At 35.7% G+C, this 24,815-nt stretch overlaps 1 protein-coding gene across 5 annotated transcripts in view; it reads left to right on the top strand.

The window, feature by feature from the left end:
• Pus10 (pseudouridine synthase 10) overlaps window positions 1–24,815 on the top strand; it is an 84,042-nt gene that overhangs the window by 55,726 nt on the left and 3,501 nt on the right. For all 5 annotated transcript variants that reach the window (XM_071601605.1, XM_071601604.1, XM_027934605.2 and 2 more), the window contains 5 exons: window positions 7,664–7,720; window positions 8,597–8,673; window positions 8,767–8,822; window positions 10,161–10,278; window positions 22,698–22,840. In XM_071601605.1, coding sequence (XP_071457706.1) covers window positions 7,664–7,720; window positions 8,597–8,673; window positions 8,767–8,822; window positions 10,161–10,278; window positions 22,698–22,840 — 451 coding nt within the window. The remainder of the gene's footprint in view (window positions 1–7,663; window positions 7,721–8,596; window positions 8,674–8,766; window positions 8,823–10,160; window positions 10,279–22,697; window positions 22,841–24,815) is intronic.

The raw sequence follows: 24,815 nt of genomic DNA, 5'->3' as shown, positions 1-24,815 counted from the left end.
GACTTTTTAAACTTCTGGCTTCTGTTTTCTTTTTTTTTTTTTTCTCTTTTTAAAAGACAGGGTATCCCTATGTTGCCTAGATTCAAGAGATCCTCCTGCCTCTACTTCCTGAAAGCTGGGCTTATAGAAAATTACCATTAACTTTCCTTTTTCTAAAATTTGCATGAAAACTTTGCATATAAAATCCTTCCTGAGAGAAAATGCTTATCAAAATGATATAGTCCTGCATATCTTGTCCCTCTCCTGTTCTCAGGAGGCCCAGGTTGCTTGCCATTCAAGTGCTGGAAGATCCTTAGGGAGAACACCAGGTACCCTGAAAGCTAGTGAGTGGACCCTCAAGAGAAAGAAGCCCGCAAAGTAGTCCTTTGCTTAAAAGGAAAAGTGAGAACTATGCAACGATAGATGAGTAGATATGCAAATAATACCAAAAGCATGGAAACAAACCATCCTAAACAGCCCATAATGCTTTAGCAACTGACTCCATTGATTCTGCAGTGGAGGAAATGTTAGTGAAGAAAGTCAGAAAAATTCATAGTTAAAATGTTATATGAGCTAAAATAAAGTATATAAGGTATGAAGTCAGAGGGAAAATACAGGTAGTGAATGATCATTTCAATAAAGAGGTTAAGATTCTGAAAAAGAACCAAATGGAAATCCTGGAAATGAAAGAATAAATAAACCAAATTAAAAATTCTATGGAAATTATCACAAATTGATTAGAACACTTTGAAGATAGATTTCCAGGACTTGAAGACAAAGTATATGATTTGAAAATAAAGTCAACCATAAAGAAAAGATATTACTAGACCATGAAAATATTCAGGAAATCTGGGATAACATTAAAAGACCAAATTTAAGATTCGTTGAGGGCTGGGGTTGTGGCTCAGTGGTAGAGCACTCGCCTTGCATGTGTAAAGCCCTAGATTTGATCCTCAACACCACATAAAAATAAATGAAGGTATCATGTTGATCTATAACTACAACAATATTATTAAAAAATTCATTGGGATAGGTAAAGCTCTGAAATATAAGTTAAAGAAATGTACAATCTTTTCAATGAAATAATATCAGAAAAATTTCCAAACCTTAAGAATGAGATGGAAATTCAAATACAAGAGGCATATAGGACTCCAAATATATAAAATTACAATAGATCCATTTTAACCATTTCAAGGCACATTATAATGAAAATGCCTAACACAGAAAATAAGGTTAGAATTTTAAAGCTGCAAGAGAAAAATGACTGGTCACATTTACAGATAACCCAACTCAGAGGATTTCAAGTGATTTCTCAACCAAGACACTAAAAGTGAGGAGGGCTTGGGATAATATATACCAAGATCTGAAAGAAAATGGATACCAACCAAGAATACTAAACCTAGAAAAACTAAGCTTCAGAATTGAAAATGAAATAAAAACCTTCCATGATAAACAGAAGCTAAAAGAATTTAGAGCTAGAATACCTACACTATAAAACATACTTGATAAAATATTTCATGAAGAAGAAATGAAAAATAAAAATGAAAATCAGAATAGGGAGGAGTTACACTAGAATAGTAGTCAATTAAAGTGAATAAAATGCAATTTAAATGGAAGAAATAAAATGGCAGGAAAAAAATAATCTCAATAATAACATTGAATATAAATGGTCTGAACTTTTCAGTTAAAAGACATAGGCTGGCAGGTTAAAAAACAAGACCCAACAATATGCTTTCTAAGAGACTCACCTCATAAGCAAAGACATTCCCAGACTGAAGGTGAAAGGACGGGAAAAAACATACCATGGGACTTTTAAACATGCAATGTTAACTAGTCTTATATCAGATAAAGTAGACTTCAAGCCAAGATTAATCCGAAGAGACAAAGATTACTTCATAATGCATAAGGGATAAATAATACATCAACAAGATATAATGATTGTAAATATTTATGCCCCAAACAATGGAGTATCTATGTACATCACAAAAACCCTTCTTCATATGAAGAATCAAACAGACCATAATACAGTAACACTGTGTGACTTTAACATACCTCTCTCACAACTGGATAGATCATCCAATTAAAAACTAAGTAAATACTCTACAGAACTAAAAATACAATTAATAATATGGACCTAACAGAAAGATATAGAATATTTAATACATCAACAACTGAATTCACTTTCTTCTCAGCAGTACATGGAACATTTTCTACAATAGATCATATTTTAAGTTACAAAGCAAATCTTAGCAAATACAAAAATATAGAGATAATACCTTGTATTCTATCAGATCATAATGGAATGAAATTAGAAATCAACAATAGGTTACAAAACAGAAACTACTGTAACACTTGGAGGTTAGATAATACACTTTTGAATGATGAATGGATAGCAGAAAAAAAATCACACACACAAATTCTTAGAGGTAAATAAGGTGATTCAACATATCAAAATCTCTAGGACAGTATGAAGGCAGTTCTAAAAGGAAAATTCATAGCATTGAACTCATATATTACAAGAATAGAAAGCTATCAAATAAATAATCTAATATTACATCTGAAAGCCTTAGAAAAAGAAGAATAAACCAACACCCAAGTAAGTAGAAGAGGGGAAGTAATTAAAATCAGAGCTAAAATTAATGAAATTGAGATTTTAAAAATACAAGAGATCAATGAAACAGTTGGTGTTTTTGAAAGTTTAAAGTTGATAAACCCTTAGCCAAACTAACCAAAACAGAGGGAAAAACTCAAATTATCAAAATCCAAGATGAAAAAGGAAATATTACCACAGATGCTACTGAAATCCAGAGGATCACCAGAAACTATTTTGAAAATTTATACTCTAACAAGGTAGAAAATCTTGAGGATACTGACAAATTCCTAGAGACATATGACCTACCCAAATTGAACCATGAGGACATAGAAAACTTAAACAGATCAATTTCATGTAATGAAATTGAAGCAGTTATCAAAAGCCTTCCAACAGGGCTGGGGATGTGGCTCAAGCGGTAGTGCGCTGGCCTAGCACGCGTGCGGCCCGGGTTCGATCCTCAGCACCACATACAAACAAAGATGTTGAGTCCGCCGAAAACTAAAAAATAAATATTAAAAATTCCTCTCTCTCTCTCTTAAAAAAAAAAAAAAAAGCCTTCCAACAAAGAAAAGCCCAGGACCAAATGGATTCTCAGCCCAAGTTCTACTAGACCATTAAGAAGAATTAATACCAGGGCTGGGGATGTGGCTCAAGTAATAGTGTGCTCACCTGGCATGCGCGGGGCTCTGGGTTCGATCCTCAACACCACATAAAAAATAAAGATATTGTGTGTCCACCTAAAACTAAAAAATAAATATTTTTTAAAAAAGAATACCAATCCTCCTCAAATTATTCCATGAAATAGAAAAGGAGGGAACACTGCCAAACTTATTTTACGAAGCCAGTATCACTCTGTTACCAAAAGAGACAAGAACATGTCAAGGAAAGAAAACTTCAGACCAATATCCTTGATAAATATAGATGTAAAAATTCTTAATAAAATATTGGAAAACCACCTACAAAAACACACTAAAGAGATAGTGTACTATGATCAAGTGGGTTTCAAGTACAGATGTAATTCACCACATAAATAGGCTTAAGGACAAGAATCATATTATTATCTCAATAGATGTAAAAAGAAAAAAGCATTTGACCAAGTATAGCACCCATTTATGTTTAAAACACTGTAAAAACTAGGGGTAGAAGGAACTTACTTCAACATTGTGAAGGCTGTATATGACAAACCTAAAGCATCGTTACTCTAGGAAAAAACTGAAAGCATTTCCTCTAAAAACGGGAACAAGACAAGGATGCCCACTTTCAACATAGTCCTTGAAACTATATACAGAGCAATCAGGCAAGAAAAGGGGATTAAAGGGATTCAAATAGTTTTCTCCTTCTTTTCAGAAGAGCTTAAGTTATCTGTGTTTACTGTTTACATGATCCTATGTTTAGAAGACCCATAAAACTCTACCAGAAGACTTCTAGAGCTAATAAATTAATTCAGCAGTGTAGCAAGAATAACATTCAATAATAAATCATGTTGCTACATTCCAATGATGAATCTTCTCAAAAGAAATTAGGAAAACAATCCCATTCACAGTAGTCTTTAAAAAACAAACAAACAAATAAATCTGGGAATCAATCTAACAGAAGAGGTGAAGGACCTCTACAGTGAAAACTATAGAACACTAAAGAAAGAAATTGAAGAAGACCTTAGAAGATGGAAAGACCTCCCATGTACTTGGATAGACAGAATGAATATTGTCAAAATGACCATACTACCAAAAGCACTATATAGATTCAATGCAATTCTTATGTTCACAGATCTAGAAAAAGCAGTTATGAAATTTATTTGGAAAAATGAGACTCGCAATAGCCAAAGCAATCCTTAGTAAGAAAAGTCAAGCAGGTGGTATCACAATATTGAACTACAGAGCTATAGTAACAAAAACAGCATAGTCCTGACACCAAAAAAGGCATGAAGATCAATGAAATAGAAGACATAGAGACAAACCCACATACATTACAGTTATCTGATACTTGACAAAAGTGCCAAGATCATATGTTGGAGAAAAGATAGCCTTTTAAACAAATGGTGCTGGGAATATTGATTATCCATATGTAGAAGAATGAAACTAGACCCTTATCACTCACCCTGCACAGAAGTCAACTCAAAGTGGATCAGAGACTTAAGAGTTAGACCAGAAAACTTGCAACTGCTAGAAGAAAATGTAGGCCCAACAATCCAGCATGTCAGCTCAGGAACTGACATCTTTAACAAAACTCCTAAAATACAAGAAGTAAAATTAAAAATCAATAAGTGAGATGGCATCAAATTAAAAAGCTTCTTCACAACAAAGAAAACAAGCATGAAGAGAGGGCCTACAGAATTGTAAAAAATGTTTGCCACCTGTTCCTCAGAGCATTAATATCCAGGATATACCAAAAAAAAACAAAAACCAAAAACCAAAACCCCTCAAAACGTAACACCAAAAAACAGCCCGATCAATAAATGGAAAAGGAACTAAAGAGAAACTTCTCAAAAGAAGAAATACAGTGGTCAACAGATGTATGAATAAGTGTTCAACATTTCTAGCAATTAGAGAAATGCAAATTAAAACTATACTAGGGGCTGTGGTTGTGGCCCAGTGGTAGAGTGCTTGTCCAGCACATGTAAGGCACTGGGTTCGATCCTCTGCACCACATAAAAATAAATAAATAATATAAAGGCATAAAAAATACAATAGCATTATTTTTTAAAGATTATTTATTTATTTATCTGCCTATTTATTTATTTATCTTGCCTCATGTGTGTGAGGCAGGCGCTCTACCGCTGAGCTATAACCCCAGCCCCAATAACATTATTTAAAAAATATTTTTAAAAAACTATACTGAGATTTCATCTCACTATAGTTAGAATGGCAATTATCAAGAATACAAGTAACAATAAATGTTGGTGAGGATGTGGGGGAAAAGTACACTCATACATTATTGGTGAGACTGCAAATTAATGCAATCACTCTGGAAAGCAGTATGGAGATTCCTCAGAAAACAAGGAATGGAACCAATGTATGACCTGACCCAGCTATCCCACTCCTCAGTATATATTAAGAACTTAAAATCAGCATACTATAGTGATGTAGCCACATCAGTGTTTATAGCAGCACAATTAACAATAGCCAAGCTAGGGAGCCAATTTGGTGCCCATCAACAGATGAATAGATAAATTGTGGTATATATACACAATTGAGTATTACTCAGCCATAAAGAAGAATGACTTTATGACATTTGCTGGTAAATGGATGGAACTGGAAACTATCATGCTAAGTGAAATAAGCCAGTCCCCAGAAATCAAAGGTATAATGTTTTCTCTGATATGTGGAAGGTAATCCAAATTAAGGTGGGGAGGATAAAAGAAAAAGAGAAGAAAGGTCACTGGAGTAAACAAAGTGGAATGAAGGGGAAGGGAGGAAGGATAGGATAGGGAAAGACAGTAGAATGAATCTGACCTGAATTTCCTATGTACATATATGAATATACCACAGTGAACTTACCATCATGTGTATCTACATACAATAAAATTAAAAATATATATAAAGAGCAGAAAGATCAGTAGAGTAGAGGGAATGGAGCAGGAAAAGGAAAGGAGAACTACTAAGTACTGAATTAGAACAAATTACATTTCGTGCTTTTATAATTATGTCAAAATGAATCTTATGTATAGCTAAAAAGAACCAAAAAATAAATAAATAAATAAAGGATACAGTTCTTCTTCCCCTCCTATTTTCCCTATCTACTCTTCTTAGAAGTCTTGTTCTTCCTCATCTTGTGCTCCCCAAAGTGACTGGAATATTGAGGAATAAATTCAAACTCTCATAACATATATTAAAATTGTGCTCTTAGTGTAATAATGTTCCTGTGCATATCCTGTCCCATGCTTACTTTTCCATATTATAGTACATATCCCTCCACCAATAGTAACTAGGACTGTGTTTATCTCTCTGCATCAAGCACAGGGCCTTGCATATTGTAGGTACTCTATAGGTATTTGTTTACTAAATGAATAAAGTTCTCCTAGCCTTCAACCTCTGTGTTCAGAGACCTTAAACTTTACCACTTTTTTGACTAAATATCCCAACCTTTCCTAGTCCTTGGTCAAAGATGACTGGTCCTTTCTGTCCCCCTGAGTACAAGTCTGAGTTCCTCTGGCCGTGTCTTTGGTGATGCAGTTATTGTTGGGTGGTTAAGAAATGGGTGCCAGATTACCTGTTTCATACTTAACCCTGCCAATGGATTTGCAATTCTTAGAATGATAGGACCTTAAGCATCATGTCTCTGTCTCACCTTCCTCATAAGTAAAATGATGATAATGACAGTGTTAACATGCACAAAGCATTTAGAATAATGCCTTCTCAATGGTAGTATTTGCTACTGGGTTGGTAGCAAATTGGTAGCAACTTATTAAATAATTTATCAGTTCTCTATCTTAAAAAAAAAAAAAAAGCGCCATTTCCCCATCCAGTATTTATGGCTTTTAGTCTACAATGATCTACTTAATTGAAGAATGTATGCTAGTTTTATCATGGTTTCAGCCTAGGTTTCATTATATAATGAATTTTTTAAAGAGTTAAACCTCCCCTTGCCACCTCTTAGAGTTTAATTCTTAAATAAATGTATTTATTTTAAGGAAAGTAAAAAAACATGATAGAAGTTTTACCATAAGCTGGTCACCAGGAAGGTGGTGGGGCCTTCCTTCAAATAGTGCTCTGTGTTTGGCTTTCCCATGGGTTTTTGACCTAGCTCTGCAATTTAATTGTGTGACTTGGGGAAATTACCTGAATTTTTAAAGCTTGGTGTTCTTTTTATTTATTTACTGCTTACTTTATAAAGTTATAAAGATTAAATATAATAATGTGTGCATGATTTTTACCCTGGTGCCTGGCATTTAATAATGATATTAAATGTGCTCAATAAGTGTTGCTTGTTATTATCATTACTATTTTCAACAGAGATTGGGGTTAGAGATGGGATGATAACTATCTAGTACCACTGTTCAGGAGCTTAAATTGGATTTCTACTAGAGGTTGGAAATGAATGTCTCAGGGTTATTATGTCTCTGATATTTTTTTCTTGATATGCTTTCCAAAGGTTTTAATTTCTCATCCTCTGGAAGAGAAGATGTAGATGTGAGAACATTAGGAAATGGTAAGATTGCATCAGCATCACCTGATTAAAAGTAACTTTTCTATGGTCAGTCTTCCCAAACAGCAGGCTTTCCATAGTCACTTAGTCAGAACCAAAGTGGGCAGAGCTCAGAGCTTCTCCAAGGGGGGAAGCCTTGTGGATTATGGAGCAGCCTTTGTAAATTATATTATATATGTCTTTACAGGAATCATTTCTTCAGGGCCCATCCTTATTTCATACCTGTAGGTTGTAAGGGACTTTTATGTGCATTAAAAAGAAGGTACCTGATTTTTTCTCCCCTAAATTTGATTATTAGTTATTCCACGTAAAAATGCTTCAGAATCAGCAGTAGTTTTCAAAAATGATCATCTTCACTTAAAAAATGATTCTGCTATCTTAGACTTTCCTTTTTTTTTTCATTTTATCTTGTTGAATTAGAAGAAAAATGATGAGTATTAATCCCAAATTTAGATCTGTAGTCCTTTTGTCTCATGGAATCATAGCTTTTGTATTTCCCTAGTGGATTAGGCTGGGAGAGTGAATTTCAACTTGGTATACTTGAGCATTCCTGCATGTGAAAACATTATGCTAGAGTAACCAATTTAAGTAGTGGTTGTTTGAATTTTATTTTGTGATTAACACAGCCTTGTTTGTGGACCTTCGGGAAAGCAGTCATTTTCACATAATGCCTCTGCTGGAGTTTAGCAGCCCTCACCCCCTCAAAAGCCCCTTGATTCTTTTCACACATTCTTTCCCTCCCCCAGATATAGTCATGTCACTAAACTTTCAGTCCTCTAGTACTCAACCTGTTTTTCACACCTCCTAACCCTCTTGCATTAGCCCAAATGTTAACTCCATCAACACGTTTCTGTTTCATGACGGGGTGTGTGCTGCCAGGAAGGCCCTTTGCAATTGAGCTGGTGAATCCTCATAGAGTACATTTCACTTCACAAGAAATTAAGGAACTTCAGCAGGTAAACCACTTAATAACATGGAAATCGTCATGTTTCTGTAACTCTGTAACTGAACTAGAGTTGCTCATTGTTTTTCTTTTTCTGCTACTATAGAAAATTAATAAGTCATCTAACAAAATCCAAGTACGTGACTTGCAGCTTGTTTCAAGGTAAGGGTAGGCTTACTGGAGATGATTTCAAAAGGGAAGTTTTTGTTGTGAATTATATGTCTGAAAAAGGAATTATATCCAGAATATATAATGTACTCTAATTAAAAATGGACAAATGGTTAAGTAGACTTTTCTCCAAGAAGAATATATGAATAGTCAATGAAAAATGAAAAAATGCTCAACATCATTAGTTGTTAGGGAAATGCAAATCAAAACCACAATGAAATCCTACTTTACACTCACTAGATTGACTATTTAAAAAAACAAAACAAAAAACAAAAAAAAACAAACAAGTGTTGATAAGAATATAGAAAAACTATAGCCTACATTGCTGGTAGAATTGTAAGTGTGCCCACTTTGGAAAATAGTTTGACAGTTTCTCAAAAGATTAAACAGTTACCATATGACCCAGCAATTCTACTACTAGATATCATATATGCAAGAAGAATGAAAACATACATCCACACAATGTACATGAATGTTCACAGTAGCATTTTTTAAAAAGCAAATAAATAGAAATTACCCAAATATCTGTGGATAAACTGTGTGACACAGTATATTCCTCTTAGCTTTATCCATGGAGGGTACGTCCAAGACCCCCAGGGAATGTCTGAAATTGGATAGTTTCAGAACTCTACATATACTTTTTTCCTATACAGATATACCTTTAATAAAATTTAACTTCTACATTAGGCACAATAGAGATTAACAATAACAACTAATAATAAAATGGACAATTATAACTTTATAGTGTAATATAAGTTATTTAAAATGTGAATTGTTTATTTCTGGGATTTTTCCATTTATTATTTTCAGCCCAAAATTTACCTGAAACTGCGAAAAAGGGAAATCATAGATAAGGGGGGACTACTGTATGTCATATAATGGAATATTATTAAGTAGTAAAAAGGAATGAAAGACTGACACGTGTGAAACATAGCTGCCTTGATAGCACTATGAAGTGAAAGAAGGTAGTCACCAAACACCACATATTGTAGGATTTCATTTTATATGAAAGGTTCAGAATAGGGAACTCTATATAAGACAGAAAATCAATTAATAGTTTCCTAGGGCTGAGGTGGAGGAAGAATAGGAAGTGCCTGCTAATGGGTATGTGATTTCTTTTGGGGGATGATGATTGCATTGTAGAATTAGCAGGTGGTGGTAGCCACACAACTCTGTAAAGATATTAAAAATCATTGAATTTGTACAGTTAATCTAAGGGAATTGTACAGAAATTGTATCTTAATAAAGCTATTTTTAAAAAGAAGAATTTGGGGCAAGGCTTGTGTGTACAATATATATTCAGGCAAACTTTCTTTTATTGTTTTTGTTCAGAGAGGCAATAGGACATATGAAAGAAGGTGAAGAAGAAAAGACTAAGACCTATAGTGCCTTAATATGGACAAATAAAGTAATACAGAAGAAAGACATCGAATTTCTGAATGATATAAAGGTAGTTTAAGTGTTCTGTTCTTTTGTTTTTCTACTGTCTATATACTGTCTGTTGTCTTCTAGTTTATAACCAGAAAGTCATAGAGCATGGGCTTTGAGGTCTGTGAGACCTGGATTCAAATCCTGGCTTTGAATCCACTTACTATCTGAATGACTTGGCACTTCATCTAACCTGTTGGATAGACATTGTTGCTAGCGATTAAGAGCCCTGCTCAGAAGACAGATCTCTTGGGTGAAACCCTGATCTGCATTTCTTAGTGTGATTTTGGACAAGTTACCTAAGCTCATGCTTCAATTTCTTCATCTGTAAAATTAGTTAAATAATTAAATGAATTTAATCATATAAAACTCAGAATTGTACCTAGCATGTAGAAAATGCTCAATAATGCTATTATTTGTATTTGATTACATGAAATAAAAATATCTAACAGAACTAATAATTAAGATTAAGTACATGAGGACTGGGGATATAGCTATATGTGAAGCACATACATTTTGACACAAAACTTCAAGGGCATGTCACTAATAGAGGGTCTCCCTGTTCTTTTTAATATTTCTTTCCACCTTCTCCCACCTCTTCCTTGAAGATAATTGGCTTTCAAATGCAAGGAATGAGCAAATAGACTCAAAGAAGTATATAGTACAGGTGCAGTTGCACACTCCTATAATCCCAGCAACTCAGGTAGCTGAAGTAGGAGGATTGTAAATTCCAGGCCAACCTGGGAAATACCGAGACCCTGTCTCAAAATAAAAAATAAAATTGACTAGTGATGTAACCCAGTGGTAAAGCACCTGTGGGTTCAATCCCCAGTACCCGCCCCCCCCCCAAAAAAAAAAAAATCAGGACATTGTTTAAATGGGCAGTAGTTTGTAACAATATACATGACCTGCTAGAGGAGACTGGTTTAATACTATGGCTTTTTTGTATAATGGACTATTACTCTATTTCTCTCCGGATATAAAAAATTATGTGGTAGATATTTATTAGCATAGGACAATGTTCCTGATAAGTGTTAAGGGGAAAAAAGGTATAAGATAATATGGTACATTGTGATTTGGGCACACACAAATGTGTGTGTTTGTCTATATATGACTACACAGGAAATAAATTATATGGTAAAAGATACCATAAACAGGATTTAAACTTAATCATTAAAAAAAAATAGAAGGAAAGAGCAGCTAAAGAAAAGAGCAACTCCAAATGCCAAGAATCATTTGAAAAGATGCTCTGTCTCCAGGATGAAGTCACAGTAGGACATCACTTTATTCTCATTAAACTAATAGCATGAAACAGTAGGTTGAGGAGAAGAATAGTTGCATATATTCTTAGTGAAAATGTAAAGTATTCAACCTTTTTGGAAAGCAACATGGAAATGACTGTAAAAACTAAAAATACACTGGTTTTCTACCCAGAACATCTTCTACTGACAATCTTTTATAGAAATGAAACTCCAGCACATGAAGATATGTGCATGAGGAAGTTTACTGATTTTTTTCAGAGTGGTAAAATCAGCAATAATAAAACTGAAAGTGGTGGGATAAATTGGAATATTATGTAGCCATTAAAGAACAAAACCAACATGTTTCCATTTAATTTAAGTTAGTGTGTGTGTATACATGCCTAAAAATGTTGGGGAAAAAGATAAAAGTACATCTGGATCTATGACTTGTAGAAGCACCCATGACATTATGGAAAAAAAAAAAGTGAAATGCAGAGTAGTGTTTGTAGTGTGAGTGGTTTTATTGAAAACATGTATCATTCACTTACTGAGAGAAGCTGACCCATAAAACAAGAGGATAGGCTTCTGGAATCACCTCTAATGGCCACTCAAATTCTCAGGTTCTATAATTCTGTATCTAAATCCCTTTGGCTTTTGGCCTTGCTACCTAGGGTCTTTAGGTTAGTAGGTAATATAGACAGATATTTTATTTTTAAGATTGCCAAACAGATTTCTAAACTTTTTTTTTTTGGTACTGGGGGATTGAACCCAGTGGTGGTGTGTTTTTTAAACCACTGAGCCATATTCCCAGCCATTTTTCTTTTTTGAGGCAGGGCCTCACTAAGTTGTTTAGACTGGCTTTAAATTTGTAATACAGCCAGCCGTGGTGGCACACGCCTATAATCCCAGCGGCTCAGGAGGCTAAGGCAGGAGGATTGCGAGTTCAGAGCCAGCCTCAGCAAAAATAAGATGCTAAGCAACTCAATGAGACCTTGTCTCTAAATAAAATAGGGCTGGAGATGTGGCTTAATGGTCAAGTGCCCTTGTTCAATCCCCAGTACTCAAAAACAAAACAAACAAAAAACCTTGTTAATACTCCTGCCTCAGCCTTCCAAGTCACTGGGATTATTGGTGTGCACCATCATGCTCAGTTCTAAACTTTTGTATTCCTTCACATGTATACAAGTCATTCAGAATGCTGTGGGAAAAATAAATTCATTTAAAAAGATAGATTCAGGGCCGGCATGCACAAGACCCTGGGGATTCATAGTGTGGGGCAATCTAGCTAAATCAGAAATAATGCTGACAGTGATTTTATAGGTCCAGATTAAGTGGTGAAAGATTTTATTTTAATCGTCTATCACCCAAGTAGACTGTTGTGACTACTATTCCTATTGGCATAAAAATAATAAGCACTGAGTGCTTCCTCATTCTGAGAAAAGTCACATCAGATTTACTACTTTTCCCTTCTTTTTATTTTGACTTATTTATTTAATTTTTTTTTTTTTTTTAAGTGCCGGGAATCAAACCCAGGGCTTGCTAGGCAAGTGCTCTAGCTACATCCAGTGCACTGAGCTACATCCCCTGCCTGTGTCCCTTCCTCCCCTTTTATTTATTTATTTGAATATTTTCTTGTAGTTGGACACAATACCTTCATTATTTACTTATTTATTTATTTTATGTGGTGCTGAGGATCGAACGTAGCGCCTGGCAAGTGTTAGGCAAGTGCTCTACTGCTGAGCCACAACCCCAGCCCTGTGTCCCTTTCTAAAGGGCAACTTATAAGAAAAAAAGTGCGTGTTTCTGAAAATTCAGTAGCATTGGATAATGGTGTGCAACATTAGAATAAGTGAAGTGTTTTCCTTTTGTCAACTGAAAACAGACCAAAAGAGACACTTGAGCGTGTGTTAACATGAATGTTATGTTGGGAAGAGTGGTGGGTCTACCAGCTCTGTTGGTTGTTTCAATTGTCTGGCTCATGGCCAAAGTAGTGGGAGTGACTGGAAAGTTAAAGGAAGTAGAGGAGAAGAGCACTCATTAGATAGTTGCTGATTTAAAGGCTAGATATTTCTGTCTCTGAAGCAGAGGCTCTATCTTTATAGACTTGTTAACATTTCAGCCTTATCCTTTACTTGTTTGGTCTTTTGACTAGAGAAAAGTCAAACTTTATGGAAATATTTCATCAGAACAAAAATCTTATGGAAGCAAAGAATTATAGAATCTTAAAATGCACAGTGTTAGGAGGGACCATTGACTCACTGCTCTGATAGAAGCGCTCACACCCTTTAAATGTGGTCTTTGTCAGAACTTGCTTGCTTTTTCTTGGTAGAAAACTTGATAGAGAGGACGCCAGGCAGGAACCTTTCTTTTTTTAGCAGGGCTTCAGGCCCACACTAATCATGTAAATTTGGAGCAGTTGTTCCAACAAGATAACTCAGAGAATGTTTTTCTGAACCTACATTTTCATTTATTCCAATATCTACTTTTTTTGAGTGGGGTGGTACTGAGGATTAAACTCAGGGGACTCAACCACTAAGCCACATCCCCATCCCTATTTTGTATTTTATTTAGAGACAGGTCTTACTGAGTTTCTTAGTGCCTCACCATTGCTGAGGCTGGCTTTGAACTCATGATCCTCCTGTCTCAGCCTCCCAAGCCACTGGGATTATAGGCATGTGCCACCATGCCTGGCTCAAATATCTGCTTTTAAAACTTGGAATTAGTTGGGGGAAGGGGGCTTCAAGATGGCAGGCTAGAGGGAGTCTGCATTCTATGTCACTCTGTGACCTGGGATTCAAGTGGTGGGAATACTATTTCTCTGCAAGTGATTAGAGGACCCCCAACAGCTGCTCCTGCAAGGAATCACAGGGGCTGGGGATGTGGCTCAAGTGGTAGCGCACTCGCCTGGCATGCGTGCGGCCCGGGTTCGATCCTCAGCACCACATACAAAGATGTTGTGTCCGCCGAAAATTAAAAAATAGATATTAAAAAACTCTCTCTCTCTCTCTCTCTCTCCCCCACTCTTTAAAAAAAAAAAAAAAAAAAAAAAAAAGGAATCACAGCTGCTGTGCTGTGCAGGTCTCTAGGCCTCAGTGTCAGTGCAGTACTCCCAGTCACTTGCCCACGCAGGACCTGTGGCTGCTATGCCCAAGCAGGACCACTGGCATCAGCATCCCTGCAAATCCCAGCTACTGCTCCCACACAGGACACCCGGCTGCTACCCAGATGCAGGACCTCTAGCCGCTACTCCCATGTGGATCCCCGTCTATCAACGTGGGGCTCCCCTAGTCGCCTCTATCTTGGGACACTGCAGCCACTACCATAGTACCCTATATGCAGTAGCCTCCACCTGGGGATACTGCACAGGGTCTGGAGACAGGCGCCAACCACAACACTGCATGCCACAGAACTGCATTTCTGAATAGCTGCCCAATGCTACCACCCAGTACTACCCAACTCGACACCCCATCACTGAAAGCAGCCGCCTCCATCTTGGGACACCTTTGTTACCATTTTAGTTGGGGCTACTCCCAGCTTGGAACACCTGCTGGGGCTTAAAAGCAATATCAAAGTACTTATAGTCGCCAGTTTCCCTCTCCCTGGCAGCCACTGTCCCGGCACAGTGCTTGCGGATATGCAGCTGGTCCTGAACTGCCTGATACAAAACAGCTCTCTGCAGCCAGTGTGCAATCCCCAGAGAACAGCCCACAAGACCTCTGGAGAGAGAGGTTCCTGATTGGGAAGAACAAAGGGAGCGGGTGAGTGAGATACAGTTTAGAGACTAAATTAAAGACCAGGAATTGTGAGGTCTACAGGTGATATAAGGAGGTAAGACTGGATGCTCACATCACACGAGTGGGCCCCAAAGGAGATCCTTGGGGTGCAATCTCCCATTGGGTTAGGTAAGTGCAATACCCCACCTCCAGGAACTCCGCTCCCAAGACCATCCCACCCTAATAAACTTCACCATCCTGAGGGTGGAGATACCAGCAAACAACAGACAACCCCAGCTATTGGATGAGAAGGGAAGCAGGAAAGATACTGATCTCCAACAAAATCAATCCTTGTATCTTCCTTTGAGATTTTTTTCCTCTTTTCTTTTTTTTTTAATAATATTGTTTCAGTTTGTTTTTGAGAGAGAATATCTTTTTTTTTTTTTTTTTTGTAGATGGACACAACACAATGCCTTTATTTTTATGTGGTGCTGAGAATTGAACCCAGGTCGCGCCCATGCTAGGCGAGCGCTCTACTGCTGAGCCACAATCCCAGCCTCTCTTTTCTTGCTCTCTCTTCTCCTGTCCTCACATCCCCAACACTTGTGAAACCAAGTGCTTTTCATGAATTAGGCTACTGAGGACTGGGATGTCTGAATAATATATTACATATGTGTTGTATATTCTTTTATCTCCTATTTTTACATTTTTATTTTTCTTAATATTTGTTTTTTGTACTCTATTGTCTTCCCACTTACTTGTCTCTCCAAAATCACTTTCTCTTCTGCTATTAACCATCTTTAGATACCTCTTTCATACTTTCTAAGATCTAATAACTATATGCTCACCTCCTACCCCTTTAACATGTCATCCTACACCTCACTCCCAATTCTCTGTTTGCCCACCATCAGAAACTATAGATCCTTTTGCAAACCTACTGTTTATATTGTAGATAATAATTGAACTCACCATTTCTGTATATTATGACAAAACCACAAACATCTTAATAGCAGCTATTTGGTTTAAGGTTGTGTATTGTTTGTTTTGGGATCTGTTGATATTGTTCTCCCCCTTAAAGGAAAGGTATTGTAAACCTGCAGGGTCACTCACTATAAGCCTATAGTGTAAAAATTAAAGCCTCAGATCTGCAGTGCTAGAAGGGAAGACACATGAGCAACATGAAAAAGCAAGGGAAGAAAGAATTGGGATACTACATTATTAGAATCCGTGGCCAGCACAACAGAAGAAATTACAGAGAAGTAGTTCAGGATGTACATAATTAAAATGTTCTATGAATTAAAGAATGATATAATAAAGCAAATACAAGCAACAAAAGATCATTTTTATAAAGAGCTACATAAGCAAATAAGGAAGCAAAAGATTATTACTTCCAATAAGGAGGTAGAGGTTCTGAAAAAAAAAAAAAAACAATAAATCTTTGAACTGAAAGAAACAGTAAACCAATTAAAAACTCAATAGAAACAACCACCACCAGATTAGAAGACAGAACCTCGGACAATGAAGACAAAATATTTAATTTTGAAAAGAATGTTGACCACACAGTGAAAATAAGAAACCATGAGCAGAACATTCAAAAATTATGGGATAACATAAAAAGATCAAATTTAAGAATTATTGGGATAGAGGAAGGCATAGAGTTACAAACCAAAGGAATGAACAATCTGTTTAATGAAACAATATCAGAAAAATTTTCCATACGTGAAGAATGAATTGGAAAATCAAATACAGGAGGCTTACAGGACACCAAATGTACAAAATCACAACAGATCCACACCAAGGCACATTACAATGAAAATGCCTAGCATACAGAATAAGGAGAGAAATTTTAAAAGCCACAAGAGAAAGGGATTAGATTACATACAGGGAGAAACCAATTAGAATATCTGCAGACTTTTCAACTCAGACCCTGAAAGTCAGAAAATCTACAACAATATATATACCAAGCTCTGAAAGAAAATGGATACCAACGAAGAATCTTATATCCAGCAAAATTAAGCTTTAGATAGGATGAGGAAGTAAAAACCTTCCATGATAAACAAAAGTTAAAAGAATTTACAACTAAAAATCCTGCACTAGAGAACATCCTTGGCAAAATATTCTATCATGAGAAAATAAAAAACAATAATGAAAATCAGCAAAGGAAAGTATTACACTGAAGGAAAAACCAGTCAAAGGAGAAACCAAGTCAAGTTAAATACCAAAAATAAACAAATATGACCGGGAATACAAATTATTTCCCAATAATAACCTTGAATGGTAATGGCTTAAACTCACCAATCAAAAGACATAGACTGGCAGATTGGATTAAAAAAAAAAAAAAAAGACCCAACAGTATGCTGCCTTCAAGAGACTCATCTTATAGGAAAAGACATCCACAGACTGAAGGTGAAAGGTTGGGAAAAAAACAGAGAAGTAGTTCAGGATGTACATAATTAAAATGTTCTATGAATTAAAGAATGATATAAGAAAGCAAATACAAGTCCACTCACATGGACTGTGAAAACAAATATGGGGTTTCCATCCTCATATCACTTATAATAGACTTCAAGCCAAAGTTAATCAAAAGGGATAAGGACATTTCATACTGTTTAAGGAACCATACATCAACAAGACTTAACAATTATAAATATATATGCTCCAAATAATGGAGCATCTGCGTTCATCAAACAAACTCTTCTCAAGTTTAAGAGTCAAATATATCATAACACAATAATTCTGGGTGACTTTAATACACCTCTTTCACCACTGGATAGATCTTCCAAACAACAGCTGAACAAAGTAATTATAGAACTCAATAACTATCAATAACTTAGACTTAACAGACATATATAGAATATTTCATCCAATGAGTGAATACACTTCTCAGCAGCACATGGATCGTTCTCTAAAATATACCATATACTATGCCACAAAGCAACTCTTAGCAAATATAGAAAAGTAGAGATACTACCCTGCATTCTGTCAGATCATAATGGAATGAAATTAGAAATCAACGATAAAATAAATAAAATCCACTCCAAAACCTGGACACTAAATAATATGCTACTGAATGAACAATGGGTTGCAGAAGACGTTAAGGAGGAGATTAAAGAATTTTTAGAGGTGAGTGAGAACACAGATACAATGTATCGAAATCTCTGGGACACTATGAAAGCAGTTCTAAGAGGAAAGTTCATTGCCTAGAGTTCATTCCTTAGAAGGAAAAAAAGTCAACAAATAAATGACTTAACATTACATCTCAAAGCCCTAGAAAAAGAACAAATCAATACCAAAAGCAGCAGAAGACAGGAAATAATTAAAATCAGAGCTGAAATCAATGAAATTGAAACAAAAATAATTGAAAAAATTGACAAAACAAAAAGTTGATTCTTTGAAAAAATAAACAAAATTGATAAACCGTTAGCCATGCTAATGAAGAGAAGGAGAGAGAAAACTTAATTACTAACATCCATGATGAAAAAGGAAGTATCACGATGGATACTACAGAAGTACAGAAGATAATTAGAAATTATTTTGAAAATTTGTACTCCAATAAAATAGAAAACATCAAAAGCATTGAAAAATTTCTAGAGTCATATGATTTGCCCAAACTGAATCAGGATGATATACACAAGTTAAACAGATCAATTTCAAGCAATGAAATAGGAAGATTCCATCAGAAGCCTAAGCTCAGGACCAAGATAGATGGATATACAGTGAGTTCTGTAGACCTTCAAAGAAGAACTAATACCAATATTCCTCAAATTGTTTCATGAAATATAAAAAAGGAACACTTTCAAACTCATTCTATGAGGCCAATATCACCCTGATTCCAAAACCAGACAAAGACACATCAAAGCAAGAAAACTTCAGACCAATATCTCTAATGATCATAGATGCAAAAACTCTCAATAAAATTCTGACAAATTGAATACAGAAACACAAAAACGATAGTGCACCATGAACAAGTGGGGTTCATCCTAGGGATGCAAGGTTGGATCAACATATGGAAATCAATAAATGTAATTCATCACATCAATAGACTTAAAGATAAGAATCATATGATTATCTCTATAGATGTAGAAAAGGCATTCAACAAAATACAGCACCCCTTCATGTTTAAAACACTAGAAAAACTAGTGATAACAGGAACATACCTCAACATTGTAAAAGCTATTGGTGCTAAGCCCCAATATCAATCTAAATGGAGAAAAATTGAAAGTATTCCCTCTAAAAACTGGAACAAGACAGGGATGCCATCTTTCACAACTTCTAGTAACCTAGTTCTTGAAACTCTAGCCAGAGCAATTAGATGAAAGAAATTAAAGGGTTACTGATAGGAAAAGAAGAACTCAAACTATCACTATGTGCCGATGACATGATTCTATTCTTAGAGGATCAAAAAAAAAAAAAAAATCCACCAGAAAACTTCTAGAACTAATAAATGAATTTAGCAAAGTAGCAGGATATAAAATCAACACCCATAAATCAAAGGCATTGCTGTACATCAGTGACAAATCCTCTGAAAGAGAAACTAGGAAAACTACCCCCATTTATAATAGCCTCAAAAAAAAAAAAAGGAAGAAATACTTGGGAATCAACTTAATGAGACAGGTGAAAGACCTCTACAATGAAAACTATAGAATGCTAAAGAAAGAAATTAAAGAAGACCTTAGAAGATGGAAAGATCACCCTTGTTCTTGAATTGGCAGAATTAATATTGTCAAAATGATCATACTACCAAAAACACTATACAAATTTAATGCAATTCCAATCAAAATCCTAATGACATTCCTCATAGAAATAGAAAAAGCATCATGAAATTCATCTGGAAAAATAAGAGACCCAGAATAGCCAAAGCAGTCCTTAGTAAGAAGAGTAAAGCAGGTAGCATTGCTATACCACACCTTAAACTATACTACAGAGCAAAAGTAACAAAATCAGCTTGGTATTGGCACCAAAATAGACTTGTAGACTGATGGTACAGGATAGAGGACACTAGAGACAAACCCACATAAATACAGTTATCTCATATTAGACAAAGGCACCAAAAACATATATTGGGAAAAAAAAAAAGATAGCCTCTTCAACAAATGGTTCTGGGAAAACTGGAAATCCATATGCATCAAAATGAAATTAAGCCCCTATCTCTCACCATGCACAAAACTCAAAGTGGATCAAGGACCTAGGAATTAAATCAGAGACTCTGTTCCTAATAGAAGAAAAAGTGGGCCCAAATCTCCATCATGTCGGATTAGGCCCCTTAATAAGACTTCTATAGCTTCCTTAATAAGACTTCCTTAATAAGACTCCTATAGCTCAAGAAGTAAAATCAAGAATCAATAAATGGGATGGATTCAAACTAAAAAGCTTCTTCTCAGCAAAAGAAACAATCAGTGAGGTAAATAGAGAGCCTACAGAATGGGAGCAAATTTTTACCACACTCACATCAGAGCACTAATCTCTAGGATATATAAAGAACTCAAAAATCTTTTTTTTAAATATTTCTTTTAGTTGTACACAATGCCTTTATTTTTACTTATTTATTTTTATGTGGTGCTAAGAATCGAACCCAGGGCCTTGCATGCACCAGGCGAGTGTTCTACCCCTGAGCCACAACCCCAGCCCCAGAACTCAAAAATCTTAACACCAAAAAAAAAAAAAAAAAAAAAAAACCCAAATAACCCAATCAATAAATTGGCCAAGGAACTAGACAGACAGTCCTTAGAAGATGATATACAATACACTTATTGAATAACAAAGGCAAGGATTTGGGGGAAAAAGGCACACTCATACATTGTTGGTGGGACTGCAAATTGGTGCAACCAATCTGGAAAGCGGTGTGGAGATTACTTGGAAAACTTGGAATGGAACCACCATTTGAACCAGCTATCCCATTCCTCAGTTTATACCCAAAGGACTTAAAAACAGCATACTATGGTGATGCAGCCACATCAATATTTATAGCAGCACAGTTCACAATAGCTAATTGTAGAACCAACCTAGATGTGCTTCAATAGATGAATGGATAAAGAAACTGTGGTATATGTACACAATGAAATATTACTCAGCTTTTTCTATTTCTATGAAATTAAAAGAGAATAAAATCATGGCATTTGCAGGTAAATGGATGGAATTGGGGAATATCATGCTAAGTGAAGTAAGCCAATCCCAAAAACCCAAAGGCAGAATGTTTTCTCTGATATGTGGAAAGATGCTGATCCAGAATGGTGGGGAGGAAGCATGGGAAGAATGGAGGAACTTTAAATAGAGCAAAAGGGAGAAAGGGGAAGGGAGGTGGCAGGGAGTAGGAAAGATAGTGAAGTGAGATAGGCACCATTACACTAACTATATGTATGAAGACACAAATGGTGTGACTCTACTTTGTGTACAACATATATTGGAAAAAAATATAAAAACAGAGACATGAAAAATTGTGCTTTTGAAATGCATTCTGGTGTCATGTATAATAAATTAGAATCAATAAATAAATTTTTAAAACTTGGAATTAGTTGACCTTTTATGGTATTAACGTCTGCATCTTAATTTGTATGTTTACATAAAGGAAAGTCTCTAATTTGAACTAATTATGAGAAAAGTAAGCCTATGTCTCTAAAGAAAGTCTGAATTGTTAATAGACATAAATATTGTTTTTCTCAAGCTGGGCTAATAAATATTAACAGACTTGTTCTGTTGTACATATTTATTTGTAATTACTATATTGAAATGTCACACTAAATGATAACTCAGCTCTTACAAATTATAGACTTTTGTGTAACAAACCAACAAAACAGAAAACCCTGAAAATTTGTATATGGTTCTCCCTAAAGAATGCACATTGCCCGTACACACAGGTGCATTGATTTGCAGCCTTCTGCAACCAACCATTTTGTACCCCAACCTGAAATCCTCACTTGCTTGACTGGGTTAGAAAACAATTGTAAAAATAAAATTAAGAGGAGGGGAGGGGAGGGGAGGGGAAAGAAAGAGTAAGTAACAACAACAAACAAAAAAAAAAAAAAAAAAGAAGAAGAAGAAAGAAAAAGAAAACTATTGTAACAACATTGCCCTGTAGAAGAGCCCTACTGAAGTAAAAGGCAGGATAAAACTCCAGGGTCCTATCAGTTTGTTAAATTTCAGAGCAGAAGAGACCTGGAGGATCATTTACTTCCAAACCCCACTTTTTTTGTTTTGTTGTGATGCTGGGGATCGAACCCAGGGCCTCACGCATGCTAGGCTAGTGCTCTACCAGTCCCCAAGTCTTTTTTATGGTGAGGGTTGTTGGGCCCAGAAAATGAGTAATTATGAACTAGGATATAAGACATGCTGCATATGTCCCAAAAGGGACATAATTTTTTCCAGTTTTGATTACCTCTTACTCTTGACAATGATAGATGGAATCCTCCAAAGAAACAACTGTGGTGAGCGGTGGGTAACAAAGGAATTGCTAGGACAGGCTTCACTGTGATTGTGTTGTCTTCCTTTAGGACCTAAAGATTGACCAGAAAACCCCTCTACGGGTCCTTCACCGAAGACCCTTGGCTTTGAGAACTCGTGTCATCCACTCTATGGAGACACACTATGTGGATGAACATCATTTCCGCCTTTATCTGAAGACTCAAGCTGGAACGTATCCTTTTACCTGTGTATTGCAATAATCTAGTCAAAACCCCACGAGAGTTTATGCTGCCCTAGAAAATAGGTTTAGCTTGGTCTGGGAGGCATTAGGGAAAGTATTACATTGGGAAGAAATTCATTATTTTTTTGTTTGAGGGGTTTTTCCCCCATTAAATTTATTTCTCAAGAGGATATTTTAAACTATGAGGTAGCAGTCCAATGTTAGTTTTATATTTCAGTTAATTACAATGTATTACATAGTGGTTAGCACATGGTAAATAGTTGGAAAATACTTTTGATTGATTCATTTGCTGTCTGTACATATTTTTCAAGTAATGTATTCATGACCATTTTGGGGTCTTTTTAGCATTTCAAGCATTTGTCCCAGATGATTAAACATAGTGGTAGTGCTACTTTACTTTTTTTTTTTTTAAGAGACAGAATCTCACTCACTATGTTTCCCAGGCATGTCTTGAACTCCTGGACTCAAGCAATCCTTCTGCCTTAGACTCCCTTCAAAGTGCTCGGACAACAGGCATGTGCCATCATGCCAGGTGACACTTCACATATTGATCTTTATTTGGGTGCTGGTCCAGAACAACAGAAATATTCTTTTTCTTCATGTCTTGTGAAAAAACAAAAACAAAGCATTTCAGATTACATGTCATTTATTTGAGCCACATAAACTTTGTCGACAGGAATGCTGTGCTGGCACTTAGCACCATTTTCAGACTCCTAAAAGTTTGACTGTTATAAATAGTAAAGGTTGAAATTCAGTTTAAATTTCCACAGTCCAGGGCTGGTCATTTTTTTATATAACTTAATCTGACTTATGTGTTTTTGTATCAGAACTGAGGTGGTGATTCACATGTATCAGGGAGCTCCTGTGGTCCTAGCCTTGTGATCCAATAACATGAAGTGATAAAATGCCTTTTAACTGGTATAAAAGTAATAACATGTATATAACAAATATATCGAATAGCACTTTGACTACATTGCTGCTTTAACTACTCTGCTTCTCTTTTCCTACCAACCTCTTCACCTCTGCTCCAGGAGTGATCTGGATTTACTTGGCCAAATCAGGGATAGGTTGTCTATTCCAAATATCTTATAAAGTTTACAATTTGGATGTAGGGATGATTTATTTAGATGCAGTGGGTAGATCTTTGTATCTTTGTTGTTTGGAGGACACTTCCCTATTGTGGATGGAATTTCAAAGAAATCACAGGTGTTTACATTTTATTTATGTTTTGATTCTGGGTATTGAACCCAGAGCTTCTCACAGTTAGCACACACTTATTTCATCATTGAGTTTTGCCTCCGACCACAGATTAAAAAAAAAAAAAAAAAAGTCTTACTACCTAATTCTGGCTTTAGTTTTTGTGTGCCAAGGAGAAATGCAATGTCTTGGAGAAACTAATGTCTTTTCAATCCTATTAAAACATTTTTAGAACCAGCCACATACGTGTATTTAAGGCATTGCCAAGAAAGACTAGCAAAGCTTTAGATACCATATGGCTATCCACGTACTAAATTTATTTTGTGTATACTCTGTGTACATATATTGCTCAGTATACTGAGCTAGTTTGTTTGCTTTAAATGTCGTTCTTCTGGCTGTGAATATAACCTCTCTCGATCTTTTAACTGGTTATTTTGGGGCTTTTTGGTCATCTCCTTATTTCTATCAGAAATAGCAATTTTTTGAAGAAAATGAAAGAAAGAGAATGGCAATTGTTGAGTTTAGCAAAAATGGCCATCACTAGATAATTACAAGTCTTACATGAGTCAAAACACTCAAGTGAAGGAAGAGTGAATAAGCTTTGAGGAAATGAGGACATAATATCAGCATGTTATAGTATTGATTTATTTATCTTCTAAGAATAAATGTGTTTTTCCTGTTCAAATTCTATTAAATGGTTTGCCCTAAATACTGCTTTCTATAACTCAGCATGATGCTGGGTTTTTACTGAACACTGATATAAACTTGT

This window comes from Marmota flaviventris, chromosome 14 (assembly GCF_047511675.1).
Source record: "Marmota flaviventris isolate mMarFla1 chromosome 14, mMarFla1.hap1, whole genome shotgun sequence".
In the NCBI taxonomy this organism is placed as follows: domain Eukaryota; kingdom Metazoa; phylum Chordata; class Mammalia; order Rodentia; family Sciuridae; genus Marmota; species Marmota flaviventris.
The sequence above is the reverse complement of the archived record's forward strand: the minus strand, read 5'-3'. Positions and strand labels throughout refer to the sequence as shown.